The following is a 21,099-nucleotide window of genomic DNA, read 5'->3' as shown; positions in this document are numbered from 1 at the left end:
TTTAAAGTTTTGGGAGTTAGAAATGGATGGTCTGAAAACAATTCTGGAATTCTTTCTTCTTTCTTTAAACGAGAAATAATCCTTACCAAATAAGTTAAACCAAAACCAATTAAAAATATTTTTTTCAAGTTTTAAGTCATTGTCATAGGAAATGAAGTATTATTTTGCTTCTGTTGTAATTAAACTGAAGCCATTAGTTAATCCTTTAGTAATCTTCAAGGACACTTGACTGAAGTTGGTGTAGTAATGCAGCATGAATAACTCATAAATAAGAGACTTTATCCAGAAATGCTGTAATGAATGATGAAAGAGAGAAACATGTATTAAAAAGCTGCAGGCAGTCTACAGTTCCTGTACTGTGAATGGGTGTTGTTTCACTGAGAAAATGAGAACTTAAAAAAAATTGGATTAAATTCCAGATTCCACCAGCACCACCCAGGCCTGACTTTGATGCCTCTAGGGAGAAACTGCAGAAACTTGGAGAAGGGGAAGGATCAATGACTAAAGAAGAATTCACCAAGATGAAACAAGAACTGGAAGCGTATGTAGACTTGATTACTACTTTATTAATTTATTTATATTCCAAAACTTTTAATGCTGTTTGCTGTCCCATGTTTCCAATCTCACTGTAATGGTTCTCTGTGAAACACACACTTGAGAATCCAGTTGTTATATAACCAAGGTTAATCTTAGTGATCATGATCAGTGCCATTAGGAAAATTGTAGAAATAATTTCATGGAAGATCTTCTGAAACAGGAAATAAATTAGCTTGTTCTTGAACATTCTTTCATAAGAAGGGAAGTACTTAGATCCTGTTCTTCACAGAATATCTGCAAAGGGAGGAAATAACCTCTATCTTTTTTAGTTCTGGTATTCCACATTTGATAAGTATAATTAGTCTTTAGGGTAATACACGCAGTGATTGGGAGTAGGGAGTTGTGCATGTGGTTGGTACTGTAAACATAGATGCCAACCTTCTGTTCCCCAGGAAATACAAAGATTACTAGAAAATTCCTTTTTGGACACTTTTTTTTTTTAATTTTTGCACAAGGAGAATATACTTCCTGAAAATACTATTTTCCCTTACTATGAATTTAATTTATATTGAAATAACTGCTCTGAAGCTTCTTGTTCCATATTGAGTTACACAGTGAAGTTTCTCCTTGCTTCGTCCATTTTCTTTATCATGCATTCACTTCTTTGATCTTTTTCCTGTCATTGGTTTCAGTTTTCAAGTGTATATTTACGCTGCTTCTAGACTGCTTCTATCAAGAGCTGTGAATTGGCAAGAAAAGTACATAGAACTCTTACAACTGCTGCTTTCTCTCCGAACTTCAGCTGCTGTGAGCAAATGTCTTAAAAGCTCTGTATTAGTGATATGTACAGCATAATTTATAGCAGAGTAGATATACACTTCATATGCAGAAAACTGGAAATTAGCAGAACACTCTAGATTTTAAAGAATCTGGTTTTCCAGCGGCCCTGATCATGATTCTCTTGTGGTCTGGTTAGGGGTTGGATAACACAGAAAACTTTGGGTTTCTTCTACTGCCACCTCCATCCTCTGCATCCTCCTTTTTTGTCTTCACTGAATGACTACTACTCTCACTGAGATCAAACATCTCCCAACACTGGCCCTGCTGGTTTGCTGGTATGTAAATCTTAACCTCCTTGCACATAGTGGAAGGAAAAGCACTGATTATAATTTCACTCTTTGACCTCAGAATGGGAAAAAGAGCCCTTTCCTCATTTTTAGATGAGTTGCATCTTACTCATTGAATTTGCAAAGCACAATGAATTCTACCAAACTTGTATTGATAAGAGTGCCTTCCTCTTAATTAAATTGCAAGTGAGTGATTGCTTTGAAGTTGAGTTGGCTGAACTGGGCAACTATGTGATTGTTATGGTTAAATGTGTTTTTTTGTTGTACCTACCAAATGCAGCTCTTAATTTCACTTTTAGAACCACTATGAAGTGAGACATCAATGTAAGCTTTGGCTCAAAAAGGCTAGGTGCTTTAACACGAAATAAAAGATTGTCTAAACAGCTAACAAAACTACATAAACATATAAATAAGTAAGGAGGGTGCAAATGGGCAAGGGGATGGAGATGGGGAGGAAGGAATTTGCACATCAATACACAGTGCTGAGGGACTGTAGTCTGTGCCTTAGTTTCTTGAATTTTGGGGTGCTGGGGAAAGGACAATGAAATGAGGTTACACTTTCAGCAAACCAGTATATGTTAGCTAACCATAAAAATTAGAGTGTATTTGTTGACTCTTCATTAAAAGTCTCTCTGTAATGTGTTTGGGCTTCAAATTTCTCCCTAGTATTAACATTGCAGTATTTATTTATGTCTATATCAAACATTGGAGTGATAAACTCCAATATATCGGCTTGTAATTTTGTACCCAGCTCTTAAAGCTGCTCACTAGGTTTATTTCAAACTTAATTGCTTCATATGAAATTCTTATGTCTGTCTTATTTCTTGTTTTTAGTGAATATTTGGCAATATTCAAGAAGACAGTTGCAATGCATGAAGTGTTTTTGTGTCGCGTGGCAGCACATCCTATTTTGAGAAAGGACTTAAATTTCCATGTATTCTTGGAATATAATCAGGATGTGAGTATTGAAAACTGAATCGCTGGCAAGAGAAATCAAGATGTGCTTTTATGGTGGGATGGAAAACTGATTAAGAGGGAATTACCTCCTGGAGCAAATTACATCAATTCCTTTGTGCCAGACATACTTGTATCGTAAAAGTTAAAAATTCGTTTAGTCTGTAGGAGTTCATTTTCTGCCACCTGGGGAACCAAATGTACTCTATGCTTTAACCTCAGCTTCAAAAAGATTACTGGAAATCCACTATATTTTGGATTAAAAAGGTGAGATTTTGGTGGTGATTTTACTTGACAGTATACTTTTCCACTTTTTGAATTATTTTTATTTGCTGCGAGGAAGAATGATGGAACAAAATGGAACACTAATTTTTTAGGATTTGGAACTTTGGTGTAAATTCTGTTGCTAACAAAACTAGAGAGAATTTCTGATGAAATATTCTGATAATGTTAATGATGTGAGTGAAAACATGGTTAATTTTTTTCTGAATATTGGACTAGTGTGGCTATCCACATGTAACATACTGAATTGAGATAATGGAGAGTATTTTTGGATTCATAACTCTTTGGTGTTGGAGACAGTGTTTGCTCCTATTCTGCAAAGAGTTTCAGTTACTTTTTAGAATTGCAGGAATAAACATTAAGTGGAAGAAATTATTACACAGACTGGCTCAACTGTGTACATACTTAATTCAAAATGTGTTACAGAGGTTCCTCTGTTGCCTGATGTAAAAATGCTTACAGGTTCAGGCACTCAGTTTACTTAAACTGGGAGTAGTTAGATGGACAAGGAAGAGTGTGAGGAGGCTTAAACTAGCATGATCCTCTGGAAGTCAAAGATCTGCCATTCACCAGAGAGTGAAACATGGTTGTATTAACTCAACTATTGTTACATCAACTCAGCTATACTGTGCATGATAAATACCGTGTTATTGGTAACTGAAATGTACACTCTGTACAGCAGGTGCTAGAATGGTGCTGATCTTTTTTTTATCCTTTTTTTCACCCTAGAATGGTATTTTAGGTGATAAACAATCTAGTAAATGAAGTTATCTTCATTCTGTATGCAAGGTGCCCTGTCCCCATTAGTGCAGAGTATAAGAATAAACAGAGAACAGTAGAACTGTTTTAAGTATAGCTAGTAGGGGTATGTAGTTCTATTTAATTTTTTTAAAGCTTGTATTGCCTCCAGAAAATGAATTAACATAAATTAATTTGTTTTTCAGTTGAGTGTTCGTGGGAAAAATAAGAAAGAGAAACTTGAAGACTTCTTCAAAAATATGGTTAAATCAGCAGATGGTGTCATTGTTTCAGGAGTAAAGGTGATTACTGCTTCACATAGCAAGATTTAAAATGCATTAACATTTGTCACCTTTTTTAATGAAGCAGAATTTACATAGGTACAAAAATAGATTTTTGTAGTGATATCTAACTTAAAAATTATTGGCAGACCTTGGGTGAGAACTTGTGGCCTGGATACAAATTAACTGAGAGTTTTCTTGACCTTTCAGTACTCTATGAAATTAAGCACCTTTTTTTATACATAGACAACTGATAATCTTGTTGGGGTTCTTTTTTGTTCAGGTCTGCCATTTTATGTAATGGAAAGGAGAAGTAGGTCTGACAACTGCTTCTGTTCAGAAGTTACTAATGGAGTGAATTTTCCCAGTCTTTTAGAATCTGTCTGCTGTTTCAAAGAGCAGCAGTAGGTTATATGATTTTTCCCATCTCCTAGATTAAAGAATGTAACTGAGGAAAAAAAAAGTAATGAAAATTCAATTTAATTTATACTTTTCCAAAAGGTACAAGATCACTTTTATAGCAAGCAGAAATTCTGCAGAGAATGATTTTTAATCTCTTTTCTTTCTAGTGGTGACCTTCCATTTGGTAGCAATTTTTACAAGAGTTAAGTGTCTAGGTTTAAAATTTTTTTTTTGAAACTGCTGGAAAGTGGATATGACCATGGATTAATTATGACTTGGAGAAAAATATGAAGTCCAAATAACTTCCAGTTTCATAATATTGTTCAAAGCCCATGTTGTAGGCTATTCCATGGTGTTGAGCATCTGTGTTATTTTAGAGGGTTTTTAAAAAAAGTGTAAACCAGTTATCTCAAATTATAATACAGACAATATTAACATTTACCTTTGTTTACCAAATTGTAAGAAGTCTGTCATTAAGATCAGTGTTCTGAGCTAGGAGTTCAGATCATCTTGTCTGAGACCACAGCCTCTGTGCTGCTGGGTGACTTTCATTCCTTCTCTACATGTAAGTAGATTACATGTACTCTATTTGTCTGTCACCCTTGGTGATCCTTTGCTATTCCTTCTTGTTTAGTTGTATAGATCTTTAGGATACTTCTTGCAAATTCTTAATTCTTACTAAATTCTTAATAAAACTTAAGGTCATGATATAAGAGTGGAGAAGAAATCAGTTCATATAAATGGTGTTTTAGAGAATGAAAACCAGATGCATTTCCTGTCACAGCAGCAGTGAAATGTGCAACTTTACTCTGCAATTGCTCTGTGGAGAGTGGGTGAAATCCTGTTTTATTAATAGTTCCCTTTTTTTTGTAGGATGTGGATGACTTCTTTGAACATGAGAGAACATTCCTTGTAGAATATCACAACCGAGTCAAAGATGCCTCTGCCAAATCTGATAAAATGACAAGATCACATAAAAGTGAGTTTTTTTTTCAGGGTGAAAATAGTACTAGTTAAAGTGTACAGAAGTTGTTAGTGAGGAGAAGTAATTTTTAGCTTACTTTTTGCACGTGAAAAGTGAATTCATTTCTCCAAGTGTAGCCTTCCTAGTCTAAAGAAGTTCAGTCTGAATGTCTAAGTTTAGGCTTTGCTGCAGTAGACTAGATGGAGTAAGAAGAGCCTGGTGCAACAATGAGGATATGTTTATTCTTCATGCTGTCTGCTTGAAAAGAATTACACTTTAAGTTTTAATATTTTTTTGAAGTCTGACTTAGTCATTTAGGTGTAGAGGTGGGTAATATGGCAGTACAGGTGATTTTACTCCTAGTGCAGTTGTTCTGGATTGGATGTGGTTGATTCCATTGAGGGCAATCTCTTGGCAAACTGGGCATTGCATTACCTTGCTAACAAAGTTACCTTTTCTTGTAGCAAACTCCTGTTTGGCCCATTGGTTCTAGACTAGGTCTCCATTTTTTAGCCATTTAGAGTGGGGACAGCAATGTGTGCATTGAGTAGTCTGGTTTACAGGATTCCTTTTCTTACTGAGACAAGATTTACCACTTGCCTCTTGATTTGTCTTTGTGAGCTGAGTGCTAACCATTGTGATTTCTGAAAGCTCTAGATAGTCTTCTCAAGTGCAGTTCATTTATTTGAGAAAATGAAAAATCTTTGGCTTAGGACTATAGTGTTTGATCTAGGATTACTGTGCTTTGAGAAGCTCAGAAGAAATTGGCCTGTGTTGTCTTTGATTTTAAGTTTTTCTGCCTAGATAAATCAAAATTGATCTTCCAGATTCTGTCTATTCCTTGAAGTTTGGGTGTGATTTACAGATACTGTCTTTGCTGTCTACAGTAATATACATACAAAACCAGGTCACAAACCTTTCATGAATCTCCATTGATAAGATCTCTAAAATAGATATTGGATGAGATGTTAAACCAAGAATTTCCTGAGTTCTTCAGATGCTTCTCTTGCTGTTGCATGAACGCGGAGTCTTTTGTAGTTTTAGTATCTGTGCTAGAGGCTGGAAAGAGTCAAATATGGCTCAGTGAGCTAAAGGCCCTGTATCTGCATTCAGTTCCCACCTGAAGTGGTTTCTGGTCTTTTTGGTTGCTTTCTTAAAATGAGAACTGAACTTCATTCATGGTAATGAAGTGCCAAGATTTTTTTACAGAGTGAGAAAGGCTTTAACATTGGCTGTAGAAGTGAGAAAATCCTTTGAAATCAGGTTGTAGAGGATCTGATGGAAAAGGATTGATCAAACTCACGACAAAGCTTCGTTGGTTTCCAGGCTCAAATCGCATAAATGTTTACTGACAACTTCTGCCAAACTGTGAACTGGGACAAATGGCACCTTTTGAAGTTCTGGCTAGAGGAGTAGAGCAATGACCTGGGGAACCTGTTTTGGAAATGGACAATCTGTAGTTTAAGGATAACATGATCAACAGAGAGCTGCAGGTCTTGCAAAGACACCAACTTGCTCTTTCCAGCAGAAAATCAATTTTTATGTTGAAATTGGAGGAATAGAAGGAGAGATTAATTGCTTCCTGATACCATTCTTCACTGTAACCAGCTGCATTGATAATGTATGGAGTAATGAATTAGGTGAAAGCCTGACTCACTCAATCTGTTAAGGTTGTGTTATTAGGAAAAAATAATTCTGCTTAAAGGCATATAAACTTCAGAAATAACAAACAAGTGTATTTTCTTGTTCATTGCTGGGGACTGTTAGTTTTCATCATCCATTGAGTTAATGCTTAAAGCTTTTTTAAAAAAGCTCTGTGTGCAAAGATTTGTTTATGTTTTTTATATTATACAGCAATACCTCGCTAGTGAAATTATGCAGCCTTCTTACAAATGTTGCTTCTAATTTATTGTTTAAAGTGATTTAACACTAATGCTACTTTAACCACTGACTGCTTGTTGAAGAGGTAAGGGTTTTCTAAAAACAGGGATGTGCTAGAAAATGTGTTGTGTATATAGTGCTGTATTTTTTGTAGTTTGGGTTTTGTAGTCAATTAACTGCTCTCAAGCACACAGGCTTTGTAACTGTTAAACTGTGATTTTTTTTCCAAATAGTTTTAAAATAAAATTTAAATTCAGACTTTAACCATTAAGTTTGTGCATCTTCCACTAAAATAAAACCTAAAAAAATTGCATGATTAATTCACCTAGCAGGTTGTAATTGCATAAAATACTCCTAGATAAATTACAGATTGCACAATTTGGTGAAACCACTGTTTTATTGTGTGAAGTTATCCTTCCTATTAAGTGATAAGATTGCAGTTTTATTTCTACTTCTGTGTTAAAGCATGTCCTTTTAGAAAAATACCTATTTTTGAAGAAATGAATTTCAAAATTTTCAGAAAGAAGAGGAATGAGGTAGTAAAACAAGTGCTTGTTTGTTTTTCTAGATGTGGCGGATGACTATAATAGAATTGGTTCTTCATTATATGCATTAGGAACGCAGGACTCCACAGATATATGCAAGTAAGATATTGTTAATAACCTATGGGGCAATTTGCTGTGTAGCAGTCTTAATGGTGGCCTGTGAGATTGGTAGCTCTTGTTAGGAGAAAACCAGAAGTTATTACAGCTGTATGACATTAAATAATTTTCTCCTCTAGTATTTCATTGCTTTAGCAGGTTGCATTTAACAGTTTTGTTTTAATATTCGTCTGTTAAAAAAAGCCAATTTCTAAAATCTGTAGAAAATTGGACAGTTGAGATGGAAAAGTCCTCATCAAATAAGGAAAAAAACCCACAATTCTTTCACCATTTGAAAAAAATGTTTCAAATTCTATGATATATGCAGATCAAGCACAGATCTCAGTATATCGATTTTTTTTGAGTATATCAACATCCTGAAAAATAGTCCTGCTGTTCTGGCAAGTTTGCTGCCCTTAGGAAAACAAAAGAATCTTCAGGGGTCCCCAGAACTTTAGAAGGGTGTCTCCATGTACAGATGTTTGTTCTTTAATCTTTCAGTGATTTGCCTGAAGTCTGGTGTATCTGACAATAAAACTTAGTTACTAGCTTAAAGATGTCAGTGCTTGTCAACATACACACAGTTAGTGTGATGTTGGTGTCAGTGTGACAACAGGTAGGACATGAAAGTTAACTTTCTAATATACCTGAATTACAGTGTACTTTTTTTACTTACTTCCAGATGTGGTGATAGCTTATATACCAGATACTTTGATGATAGTATTGATATTTGTTGTAGTCCATTAGGGTGTGTCAGAAATCACATCTGTCCTCTGTCAAAATATCATTTGACTGTAATTCAGTCTGCGCTAGGACTGAAGCCCTGTATTGTCTCCTGCAGTGGAGATGTTGCCACGCTGTTGCTCAGCATCCCTGAACTCCAAGTAGGACATATGTCGTGTTTACTGAGTGAAGAAAAGTACATTCAAATTTGTGTAAAGGACACTTGATAATAGTGTAAGACCATTGACCATCGTGCTGGTGTTAGGGGTTTAATTCACAGAAGCATAAAGAGTCCTTGAGGAGCTGAGCAATAATTCTTTACTTAAAAATATCCATTTGTTATGCTTTGTTTTACCTTGCCTTTCTTACATTGCCCAGTTCCCATGCATCTGAAGTTTGAGACTAGTATGTTCTCTGAGTTCTGTGAATTATAACTATAAACAATGCCTTTGCAATCTTTATTGCCAGACACAGACTATAGTGTGAGTTCTAGAAATTAGACTGTTCAAAACAATGTTGTAATATGAACTGTTTCCTTTGCACAGGTTTTTTCTGAAGGTGTCAGAGTTATTTGACAAAACAAGGGTATGTACTATGAAACAGACATCATGTGTCAACAAGGAATTAATATGTGAATTAATATGGGTGCTTCTAGATGGAGCATTTAAGCAATGTGTGGTATGGAATGAGAAAGTGTAAGATTTCAGTTGTGTTTTGTAAAATGAACCTTTGGACTCCTCAGTCTACTAAACATTTCTAGCCAGTCTGCTGTAATACCCTTCTGTTCCTCTAAAATGCATTGAGGTCTTCCATACTTGTTACTGGGAATCACAGAACTTGTTATGGATAAAAGAAATGAAGAAATTGAATCCTTAATCCAAAAAAAATGGTGGTCATGTTGCTTTTTTTCTGGAGCCAAGATCTGTTTCTGCAATTATTTGACTCAAAAGTAATATTGCTTATGCTTGTAACCAGTTTTTCATGTATCTTCTCTTTTGCCTTACTTATTTGGCTTGGTAGAGAGAATATGTATGCCTTGTACCAGGAAGACTTCTAAATGAAAAATGTGTGCATTTCTTAAACTGACAATTGTATCTGTATAAACACATACTTTAAAGAAAATTGACAGAATTACTTGCTTTGACTCAAAATGTTGCATTTCAGAAATTCTTTTTTAAATTAGGGTTTAAAAATGCCCTTGCAGACTATATTTCTAATCTGTTTCAAATGCAAGCAAATTAGTTTATTGGTTTTTAGACCATTTAGCACATGCAGTTACACAATTAGTCTGCAAAGGTGCCTTAAAAATTTCTTTTCCTTTAATTTCAACAACATAAAACTGCTTGTGCAACTCTTAATATAAGTTTGTTTCTCTACATTTTTTCTAGCATATGATAAATATAATTGCTGTTGGGAAAAAAACCCAGTTTTTAATATAAAAAGCCAGTTGTCAATTCCTTCTCGTAGAGTAGCTTATTCCTTACATTTTAATACAAAATCCTAATACTGCTTCTCATTTTGCATCTTTAAGTATCCTGTCATTAAAACCTGATCTTAGTTTTTGAAAAAGACCATCTGTTGTGTACTGCATATTGTACATTTAATTTGTATCATACAAATGAATACCCAAAGTCTACTTGTTTTTAAGCTGATCTTTTGTTACTGTTTTTTTTTTTTTTGTTTTATGGTGGTGTTTTGTTTTGTTTTTCCAGAAAATAGAGGCTCGAGTATCTGCTGATGAAGATCTTAAGCTTTCTGATCTTCTGAAATATTACCTTAGGGAATCTCAAGCTGCTAAGGTGAATCCATGGGTTTTTGTTCAGTGAAATTGTGGATTTTTAACAAAAAAAAAAAATTAGAGAAAGTGATATGGGCTTATCAACTCAGAATATTGATAGATTAAAATGCTGCCTCCTGGAGCCTGCAGTTTTCCCCTTAGCTTTAAAACCTGTTTCTGTTGAATATAAGGAGTAACAAAATAGTTGCTGATGTGGGACTGGCTGTGTGGAGCTGAGTAAGCCACTTGTCAAGGCCAAATCAGGCAGTAACAAGAAACACTGAAAGGGCTGTTCTTGTGTTTGCAGTGTGTTTGGTGTTTGTAATTGCAAGCAGTTCTGCTTTTTTTAAATATTAAAATTGGATATTCCATATAATCTGCTAGTGCTGATACAAAAACACATGGGCTGAATTTGATATTCTGTGCTTACAGAAAATTTCATTCTTGCTATTGTTTGATGTGAGATGATTAAATAATATCACAGAATGAGCGAGCATTTGACAGTAAACAAACGTCTGTAGTTACAAGATCACAAACTGTTGCGTAAAAAATATTACTACTGCTTCTTGGGCTCTGTGTGTATTTGAGATACATAATCTAAATGTAGTTTGTTTCTAATCTAAGAAGCTGTGAAACTTCCCATGGTTTGCCTTCTTTGGCTTTTTGGAGTTTGATCTAAGCCATCTTTTGCTAGCCTCTGTCAGACAAGAGGAGACCAAACAGAATTATGTTGTGGATCTGATCTAGTATGGACATTCCTGTGACTTGGAGGATGAAGTAAAGTGAATGCAAATAATTTACTAAGACCTGAAATACAGCAACAAGGACTAAAATTAATTTGGTTTTTTAAATTACTTGGAATGTAATAAAATCCTTGGGTAGAGTCTTATAAACTCCATACAACCTTTGTTTTTTTAATAGGATCTCCTATATAGAAGATCTAGGTCACTAGTGGATTATGAAAATGCTAATAAGGCATTGGATAAAGCAAGAGCAAAAAATAAAGATGTGCTGCAAGCTGAAACTACTCAGCAAATATGCTGTCAGAAATTTGAGAAAATTTCTGAATCAGCAAAACAAGGTATTTGGGTGGGCCTTGATCCTATGTTATTACTTGAAAATTAACATTTTAGTATGGTATTAGAGAGAACTAATGTAATTAATAAGAATAGATTTTTGTACTGTTTCCTAAGCAGGGATATTATCTTTTAATTATTATTTATTTTAGAAAGTTCAAATTATATTTTTCTTTGGCTTCTTACAGCTCTGATAGGTAGAGCAAAGTCTAGGTGCAAATTACTTGTTAAGCTGTTTTCCCACATACATAAGCTAGGATACAAAATGATAACTGTTAGCAGTAATAGCAAACAAATGTTTTAGTGTTGTTAAAATTCCCCTTTTGGGGGGAATTATGCTTTCTTCTGTGAAGGCACCAGTCTGTCACAGATACGATGCTACATTAGAGAAGGGAGAAATAATGAAATGAGATTTCACTGAATTACAGAGTTGATAGAGAAAAAGAACCTTATTTACATGCTACTTTTCTTCTGGAAACTTACTGTCTTTTTTAGGTTAAACTTCAGTGAGTTAGTAGGTATCTGAGTCATCATTTGTGGCAGATCTGTTCAAGGTTTAAACACCATGCTCTCCTCTTTTTATCATTGAAGAGTTGTTTGAGCCTGTAAATCTGGTTAATGATTCCTGTAAATGAGACAGTGGAGAATGAGTGATCCTGTTAGCCACAATGGTATATGCAGAAGGCATACACCCTAGTTTTAGCTTAGTATATTCCCTGAAGACTTTCAAGTATCAGTGTCGAAAGAACAGTGCAGTGGAATAAGAGAAATGTGTTAAAAGCATCCACTTGGCAGTCTTTTTCAAAAGAGCTTAGTGTCCACAAAAGTTTACCTAGAGGTGAGGAGCTGCAGTGATGGTTTGCTTTCTTCCAACTCAGTGGCAGCATTTTTGAGCCCAGAATGTGCTGAGATTAAACGTGAGGTTTTTCTTCTTCCCTCCTCTCACCCTTTACCTCTTCCATCCTGAAGGAATGTCTGTTAATAGCTGAGGTCACTAGCAGGGATACTGTTAATGAGTCCATTTTTATTTTCTATAGAACTGATAGACTTTAAGACAAGAAGAGTTGCAGCGTTCAGAAAAAATCTGGTGGAACTAGCAGAACTGGAATTAAAGCATGCTAAGGTAACTGTGATCCTTTTTGGCCTATATTTCAAGTGATTTTGAATATTATATGCTTGATTAACCAAAATGGCTTCAGTTGTTGTATGATACACATTTCACATTCAAGAAGGAGATTTTAAGTTTTGTCCAGAAAGATTAAATTTCTTTAATAAAGAGAAAATTAAGTCTAGGTGAAGTGTCTCTGAGAGATTGGTATGCTTGAGGTGCCTTCAGAGAAAACTCATATCCTGGAAGAGAATTTTGCCTTCAGTTTTGTGTTTATTTGACTGTTTGATATTTACATCTGCAGAATTTGAAACCTTACCTATTTTTAAAACTTAGTCTCTCCATTTCACTATGAGAAAGGAAGTGGTTTCTCCTGTTAGCCAGATTTTGGGACTTGATGTATAGAATATTAAGCATGAGATCACACTGACCTGTCTGGTATGATGAAGTATGGGTTTTGAACCTTTTTGCCTTTAAACTCTAAACCATTAACAAAAGAGGCATGTTGCAGATAGCCCTTTCAGGAACATAAATTTTTGTGGGAAAAGAACTTTAGGAGGCCTGTACTGTCCTTAAATTTCACAATGTATTTGGTTTCATGGATGACTACAACAGTCTCTTACTTGAACAGTCTTAAAGCTGGAGGCAGCTTTCTTTTAAAAATCAGTTCTTTATCATTTCTCTTCAAATCTGAAACTGCATTGGTTAGGAAGCTGTGAATTAACTCAGAATCTATCTGTTGGAAGGACTTGTTAAGAGGTGTATTGCTGCTTTACTTTCTTTTCAGTAGTGTTGATGTTGTCATTCTTCCTTCTGCTAAACCCATTGCTTGTATAACCCATGTGCAGTAATAAGGGTTGTTTGGGAAACTTTTTTTTTAAAGATCTTTGTGAGTGTAAGTTCAGCTTAATGAGATATTTATGTATTGCTGGTAAAGCAATCAGTAATGTATGGAACACATGACTCTTTTTTCAGATGAACAGTCCTTACTTTAAATAGTCCTAGCAATCTTACTTGAACAGTTTTTATTGATTTGCCATATTGTACTTTAGTAAGGGAATGCTTCTGTCCTGCTTCAGTCATTGACTCTTCATCATCTCTTGTAACTGACTCTTGCTGAAGTCTCCACATGCCTTGAAGGGGAATGCTTAGACCATGTCTCTGTCTTCTATTAAAGAATCACTTCTTTTAACTATGCAAGTCACAATGTTGGAATAATATTCTCTTTAATTTTGACAGCTAATAACTGTGGAATACAGGGGGAAGATGCTTAAATTGTGTAGCTTTCAACTTGATACATGTTTCCTGTGTCCTCAGTACCTGGAAGTTCTTGAAGATTTTTAGCTTTAGTTTGTTGCCACAGCTTGTGTTTAACACTAATTTCTTTGAACTGTCTCTCTGTGACTTACCTTGTCTTAGTAAATTTAATAACAAGGAGTCCATGAAGCTGGATATAGAACCTCTGAATTGTAGTTCTACTTTTAGAGATGAATTTTTTTTGCTGACCCTTTTCACCTACTTCATCATGGAGCACACAATTCACCAGACAGTTTTTAATCTTTAAAGTTTTACAATAATAAAAGGTCATTTTGACTAAGAATGATAAGTCTTGAAACATTAACAAATACTGTAACTTGTTGAATGAAAGAGATTTCATTTCTCACTAGGTTTGAAAAATCTCTTTTTCAATGCCACTCTTTCATATTTAAAAACAAGCTAAGCTACAGATGGATCCGTTTGGTTGCAGTGTTTTTCTTTCTATGAATTCTGGGTTTGATTATTACAAAATTTACAAGTACAGTGGGTTGTATTTTTCAACATTATATAATGGGGAATCTTCTTATTAATGCAGTAACCAAGGTATTTGAAGAGAGCCTTATGGATAGATTTTTATTAGTCTATGCAGAGTATTGAAGGATGAAATGGTTTGCTGCACACTTTCTAGGTTAGTTCCATAAAAGAAGAAAATAAGATATTAAAAGATTGTTTGTTGGGTTGTGGTTTTTTTTTTTTTTTTGATGTAGTATTGTGCCCTAATGTGGGAAGAGCAGTGCTAGAAGAATATGACTGAAATGCAAACCATGAGCAATACTTCCATTTCAAGGACTAGGTAGCCCTGCTTTTGACAGGGCTAAGCTGGGCTGTTTCTAGACACCTAATTCCTCTTGGAGACTAATGGAAGCATAAAAGAAAGCCGTGTTTTCTCATGTAGGCAGTCAATTAATTACGTCAGATCAAAAGCCCCCTGCTTCTAGGTTTTTGGCAAAATACTTTGCCTGATGCTGGCAGTCTCTGTCTCTGTGCTTTTGCACTTCCTGGAGGCAGACACGTGAAGTTTTAGTAGCAACAAAATGGCAATTGCTTGGTCAGTCGAGCGTGGAGCACAGTGCTGACAAACTTTGCAACATGAACTATTACCCAAGTGTACGTACGTGCTTGCTTCCAGCAAAAATGCCTAGTAGGGAAGAGGTCTGGGGACAATGGATATACTGCTGCAGCCTTTTGCTAGAAGTCTTCTATTATGGGTTGTCTTTTTCAGTAGTGAGTGTCTCCAGACTAGATGCCATGTAGATGCATCTGTTTCTGAATCAGTCTAGCTGTGTATCTTCTGGACTTGGAGCTGCCTCACACAAAAAACATAGAGCTGAAATATGATGTAGCAGTTGTGTGTTGAACTCACCTGAGAGGCTCTTTTGGAGGAGTTTGGACACAATGAAGGCTGCTGCTTGACTTGCCATTTAAAGTTACTTGCTCTGTGTGGAAAGAAAAACACAAATCCTAAAATACAGAGGTTGCTGCACAGAAGAAGTCAAGAGTGACCAAAGAATTGAGAGAAGGTTCTGAGGCACAGCTTGCATTTTGTGAGCTATACCTCCCTGTAGCTCTAGAAGACTTGAGGGCCATAGGGAAATAAACTCAGTAAATCAGGGACACTGTACATACAAATTCTAAGTAAACCCTATCTGCCCAGTTATGTTCATACTGCTTCCCTATAACATACTTCTTGGAAGTATTGTTAATATCCTCTTCTCCTTTTGAATTACAACTCAAGACTTTTGAAAAAGCTAAAAATCTGTGGGTTGGGTTTGCTTTAAGATGATGAAAGGGCAGACTGCTGCCAGGAAGGATGATGATGCATGATTCTTCCTTTCCCTTATGTTGGCACAGTTATTTGTGCAGCTGCATAGTAAGAAGGTGCTGAAGGTTGCTCTGGGTTTTCCTAAGCTTTACTTTGTCTTGTTTCACAACATCCCTTGTAACAAAACACACAGTTTTTTTTGGGAGGGTCTGGTAATAAAAGAGAGCTGCTTTCTTAGTAGCAGCATGTACCCTAGATCTATTTAGAGTAGCTGCCAAACTGAAGCTTTAGATTATCGTTGGTCAGTGACCTACTCTAAACATACTGATATTTCTTTTTCTGTGGCCATTCTGGCTGATTACCCCCCCCCTAGGTAGTGCTTAGCTTCTGTTTTGCTAGTTCTGTGTTTCTTCATGACTTAATGCAGCTGTAGCTAATGTAAGACCTGAGTCAGTGTTTGGCCATTTTGGTGCAAAAGCTGCATTTGGTGTACTGTTCAGCATTTTAAATGGTAGGATTTTGAGGTGTTCCTGTGCTGGACTTCGTGTTCAGGAAGGGAGGTTTGATAGCTGGTGAAACTGCTACAGTTACAATCATATAGCATTCATAGCCTTGGCTGTACATTTGGAGTCTTTCTACATTGAATTGTAACTGAGTAAGACAGCCACTTCCTTCATGTAAATAAACAGAAACATTTATTTTCCACAAATACTTACATATACACTCTTGCCTCTCTGTGTTTTTTGGAAAAAGAATTTCTTGTGTACTAGCAACAGATGTCTGTTTGGAACCGATAGAAGAAGGAAGTAAGCAAAATGCAGTGCTAAGGGATTTGCTGAAATGTTTTGTCAGTAATTCTTTCTTTCCTGAAAAGGATGTTTGTGTCACTGTGGTTCTGCCAATAATTTTAATATCTACAGCTTAGGAGTGTGAGCTGGCAAGAAACACTTTTCTGAATCTGAATGTATTGGACTTTCTCAAGCTGTGGTGATGTAAGTCAAGTATGTCATATACTGCAGCCACAAGGAGTAATGGTTCACAGTTTCTATTGTCCTTGATTTATTATAATTTAAATAAGGTGGTTCTTGTGAACTTTGTAAATTTGATCTAATGACAATGAATTATGTGCCTAGTTGGAAAATTTGAGTAGACTGGCTGGCTTAGTCTGGAAATGACTGAGGTGTAAAGGATGTTGTGATGGTTTAACCTCAGCTGGCAACTGAAACTTAGAAAAGTGAGAAAACTGGTGGGTTGAGTTAAAGACAGTTTAACAGGGAAAGCAAAAGCCATGCACACAAGCAAAGCTAAGCAAGGACTTTATTCACTGCTTCCCATGGGCAGGCAGATGTTCATCCATCTCCAGGAGAGCAGGGCCCCATTATGCGTGACAGTGACTTGAGAAGACAACAGTCTGAATGCCCCCCTCTTCCTTCTTATTTCCCCCACATGATATACTGAGCATGATGTCATATGGTCTGGAATATCCCTTTGGTCACTTGGGGTCAGCTGTCCTAGCTGTGTCCCTTCCCATCTCCTGTGCACGCCCAGCCACTTCTCCAGTGTGCCAGTACAAGAAGCAGGAAAGGCAGAGTCAGAGCTGCTTGGCAATGATTATGTCATCTCTATGTTATCAACATAATTTTCAGCACAAATCCAAAATATATCCCCATATTAGCCACTGAGAAGAAAATTAATTCTACCCCAGCCCAGCACAGATGTTCTGGTAACTTTTTTTTTTAGAGTGCTACATAATGGTCTGTAAATTACAAATATACTTCTGTAATAAGAAGGCCAAAAGGTTATTGTCACACTTTAGTTACAGGTAATGTGTGCAGTCCATAAGTATACTTCAAATTGAATTCCATTTGAAGAGTGAAGACTTCAGATTGAAGTATTCCTTTAAATTCATTAGATCGTTATGGTCAAGAATCAGCTTTTCAGTAGCAGAGACCTTAAATTTATGAATCCTGTACACCAAAAAGTTGGGCCACCAAGTCCTCATGTACCTTGCTTATATAGAACTTATTCATGTCACCGAATTACAAGCCTTCTGAAAAATACCTTGTCACTGTCCTCTGCCAGTCTAGACATAAAGAGACAAAAAAGCTGTTGAAGCTGTAACTGATATTGCTGCCTTCTAGATAAGACTGAGAAGGATTTAGTAGGCATAACTGGGAATCTGTTTTTAAGCCTTTAATTCAGTTAATTGCTTAATCTGGATTTTAAGAACCTGAAGGGGGCATAGAATTATGATTTTAGCTTTTGGGGCTGAGGGATGAATGTCCTGCTTATCTATCAAAAGTCATTGGAGCACTTTTAACTGAAGGAGTATTTACAAATTCTTAAGGACTTCTGTGGACTGTTTATGAAAGGCATGGTAATCACAGATACATGCTTCTGTGTGTCTGAATTTTTTATACGTTTCTTTTTTGATCCAAAAATTGTTTTAGAAGTCAGCAGTTTCTTCCATGTTCATAACTGGGCAGAGTGCTTTGTTCCTGCATTTTATCTGAACCTGATAGGAATTACTCTTAACACTGTCAACAGCCTGACATTTTTTTCTTACATGGAGATTTCAGATTTGGGAACAAATGTAGTACAGGTATTTCATAGTGAATAGCTAGTAGTTTAAAGTGATGTAAGCATACATGAATGAACATATGAATACTGAGTTGTTTTGGTGGTGTTTTTTTCCTGCAAAGTAAATTCTGGCTTATCAATCACATTTGCTTAATTCACAACAGTGTCAGTTCTCTAAATTCATTCAGATACCTGAAAACCAGTCTGTATATTTTTATGGTAGAGCCAGAATGCTTTAAATAAGATTAAAAACTGTGTTTGGAAAGGCAGCCAGAGCTTGGCTTAGAGTTGAGTTAATGTTCTGATAATCACTTCTGTAGCTCCGGCTGTAATGGCTAAACTCGATGGCTAAATCACCTGGCTAAGCATGTCAATCAGTCTGCTGTCTTTCTAACGGGGCCTCCTCCTTGAACAAAGCTGTCAACTCAAATGGCTGCTATAAGTGAGGAGATCCCGAGCGCTGTGAATTGTTTAATATTTGCTGATGAATACAGTATTCACAGGATTCAGTAACACATGAATACTTAGGGGATCTCATTCTAGAGACAGAGCAATGGCCCTGCTATATAAAATATTTTAAACTTTGCAACTGTGAATTTCATTGCTGAGAGAGTGCTCTGCAGTGAGTAGTTTTTGTGGCCAGACTAGACCTCTAGGAAGAAATGTGAAAGGGTATTAAGTGCTTATTTTTGAATCTCAGATTGACTCTATTTCTATGGCACTATATTCCTACATTCAAAAAAACTTTCAGTACAAAAGTTACACATATTTTTCCATAAGTTCAAAACCTGTCTATTCTTCTTTAGTTGTGTCATTGCTATTTAAAAAACATTGTTCTGTCACAAGCTTAAAAGAAAGAAGACAAATGTAGTGATATTTTTCTTTATTTTTACAGGGTAACTTACAGCTTCTGCAGAGCTGCCTGGCAGTGTTAAATGGTGACACATAAGCTACGGTCTGTCCTCCCACTAACAAGGGCTGCCCTCCTCTGGATTTTGTTTTCATGACTTTAAATAGGCATTTACAATTCCCTGGAGAAAACATTTGACAAAGTGCACATAAGCAAGCTTCTTCTTTCAAAAGAATTAAACATGTGAAAGTAGCTCCAGACTATATGAACAGCATACTTGTTATACATACATATTCATGTTTATTTAATCATTATACGCTTTCATTGTTCAGAAACCAAATGCTCGGGTTTTGTGAAAATAGCCAATATAATAATGTTCATGTTATGAATACTATGATACGGCTGCAATCTTATTTACCTTTGTAAGTAATTTCTGAAGATCACCATTTGAAGCACATTGTTCAAATGGCCTAAATATTACCATTAGATATTTGAATATTGTTACTATAATGGCATTGTATACACTGTCTTAGTTTTTTTTCCATGTACTTATATCAAAAAACTTATCTTTTTTTCAATTGTGAACATTTCTTAGAAATTTTGGAGAACTTTGTGTAACCTTTATAACTATGATTTAAAAAGAAAAGCAGATGCATTAGTATGTTTGCCTTAACTTGTAGACTAATCCAATTATTGTAAAATAAACCATGAAATCAGTGATTTTTCTAAAATGATGCAGACACTGTATCATATATAAGCTTAGTATTTTCTAGTAAATTAGATTAATTTGGTTTTTTTTCTCTATTCATCGTGTAAAAACCATTGACTAAGTATTGGATTGGTCTGACACTACTCGCCCAGTACTTTTCACTTGCATTCTCAGGTTTTATCTGTTTGTCTGTGACTTTCCTACCCAGTGTTGTACTTAAATTGTTTTGAGCTTGGTGGCTGACTCTGCAATTTCTTTGGCAGAAATACATTTGAGAGAACTTCCTGGGTTTCTTCTGAGAAAGGGGAAATAAAGTAGCAGAAGGGAGTTCAGAAGGTGCATAAAAAATCAGTGAAAAGTAATACTGCCCCACTGTCATACAGATAAAGTGTTTTGCTTCAGGAAAAAAGTGAAGGTATCCCCTATAAAGGAGTGTGTTAAGAGGATCTCATTCTGCTAACTGGACTTAAGACTTAGAGCTATGAATCCAGTATTGTTAGTTGTCTTGATTGGTCTCCCTTTGTTGAACTATGACCCTTTTCCAAGAGGTGCTGCTATGTTGTGTGATTTCACGATGTCATAAAATGTCACTTGAGGAATCACTCTTCACAGTGGGATTTCTGCTTTATAAGCAATATATGCTGTTTGCAGGCCTTCAGCAGCAAAGTTTGGGTGAATGGTATGGTTGAAAATGCAGATCAGTGTAAGTCAGTGTCTGATTACAGATGCCCTGTACTGCCACACAGAGGCGTGTGGTTTGTTTTTCTCAGATAGGGTAAATTGCACAGTGTTGTATACTTACCCTGCTGCCTTGCACATCAAAACATTGCAAAGGCAGAGAAGTTTGCATTGTGCTTTGATTCATGTACCCATCACCTCAGGCTTCGATGCCCAGTGCCCAGTGGGTCTTGGCAACTTAGCTAGTACAGAGAGTATTCCCAGCAATGCCTACTACACCAATACTGTGCTGTTCATCTTCTAGATATAACAGGTATAATTCCTAAGGAACTCATCTATAAATAGACTACAAGGGACAACGATGACAATGTATATATAGTTAACAATATTGTAAATATTTTAAGTAGGATGTGGGAACAGGTTTTAGATTAGTCCTGGCTGTTGAGTGTTACTAGCTCATTAAATTTTTTCCAAGCCTCTTGGTATTGGGTGTGTCTCTTAAAGCTCTAACTCTGGCTCGGTAGCTCTGGAAAAAAGTGCTTAAAACGTGACCCGAGGACGTGCAACTCCGCGGAGAAAGGGAAAGAGCCCGCCCGCCCGCTCCTCGCTGCGGGGCTCCCCCGCTCTGGGCCGGGCCTTGGCGCCGGGGGCGCCTTTCCCCGGCGGGGCGGGGCGGGGCGGGGCGGGGCTCGGCCGCCGGAAGCTGCCGGGC

The 21,099-nt window shown here is 36.3% G+C and overlaps 1 protein-coding gene across 2 annotated transcripts in view; it reads left to right on the top strand.

The window, feature by feature from the left end:
* SNX6 (sorting nexin 6) overlaps positions 1-20,866 on the top strand; it is a 29,575-nt gene extending 8,709 nt beyond the window's left edge. For both annotated transcript variants that reach the window (XM_036385162.2, XM_036385161.1), the window contains exons 5-14: positions 420-541; positions 2,499-2,622; positions 3,845-3,940; positions 5,195-5,300; positions 7,735-7,810; positions 9,076-9,115; positions 10,243-10,329; positions 11,229-11,388; positions 12,421-12,506; positions 19,046-20,866. In XM_036385162.2, coding sequence (XP_036241055.1) covers positions 420-541; positions 2,499-2,622; positions 3,845-3,940; positions 5,195-5,300; positions 7,735-7,810; positions 9,076-9,115; positions 10,243-10,329; positions 11,229-11,388; positions 12,421-12,506; positions 19,046-19,099 — 951 coding nt within the window. In that variant the 3' untranslated portion in view covers positions 19,100-20,866. The remainder of the gene's footprint in view (positions 1-419; positions 542-2,498; positions 2,623-3,844; positions 3,941-5,194; positions 5,301-7,734; positions 7,811-9,075; positions 9,116-10,242; positions 10,330-11,228; positions 11,389-12,420; positions 12,507-19,045) is intronic.
* Positions 20,867-21,099: the final 233 nt, after the last annotated feature.

This window comes from Molothrus ater, chromosome 6, assembly GCF_012460135.2.
Source record: "Molothrus ater isolate BHLD 08-10-18 breed brown headed cowbird chromosome 6, BPBGC_Mater_1.1, whole genome shotgun sequence".
Lineage (NCBI taxonomy): Eukaryota > Metazoa > Chordata > Aves > Passeriformes > Icteridae > Molothrus > Molothrus ater.
The sequence above is the reverse complement of the archived record's forward strand: the minus strand, read 5'-3'. Positions and strand labels throughout refer to the sequence as shown.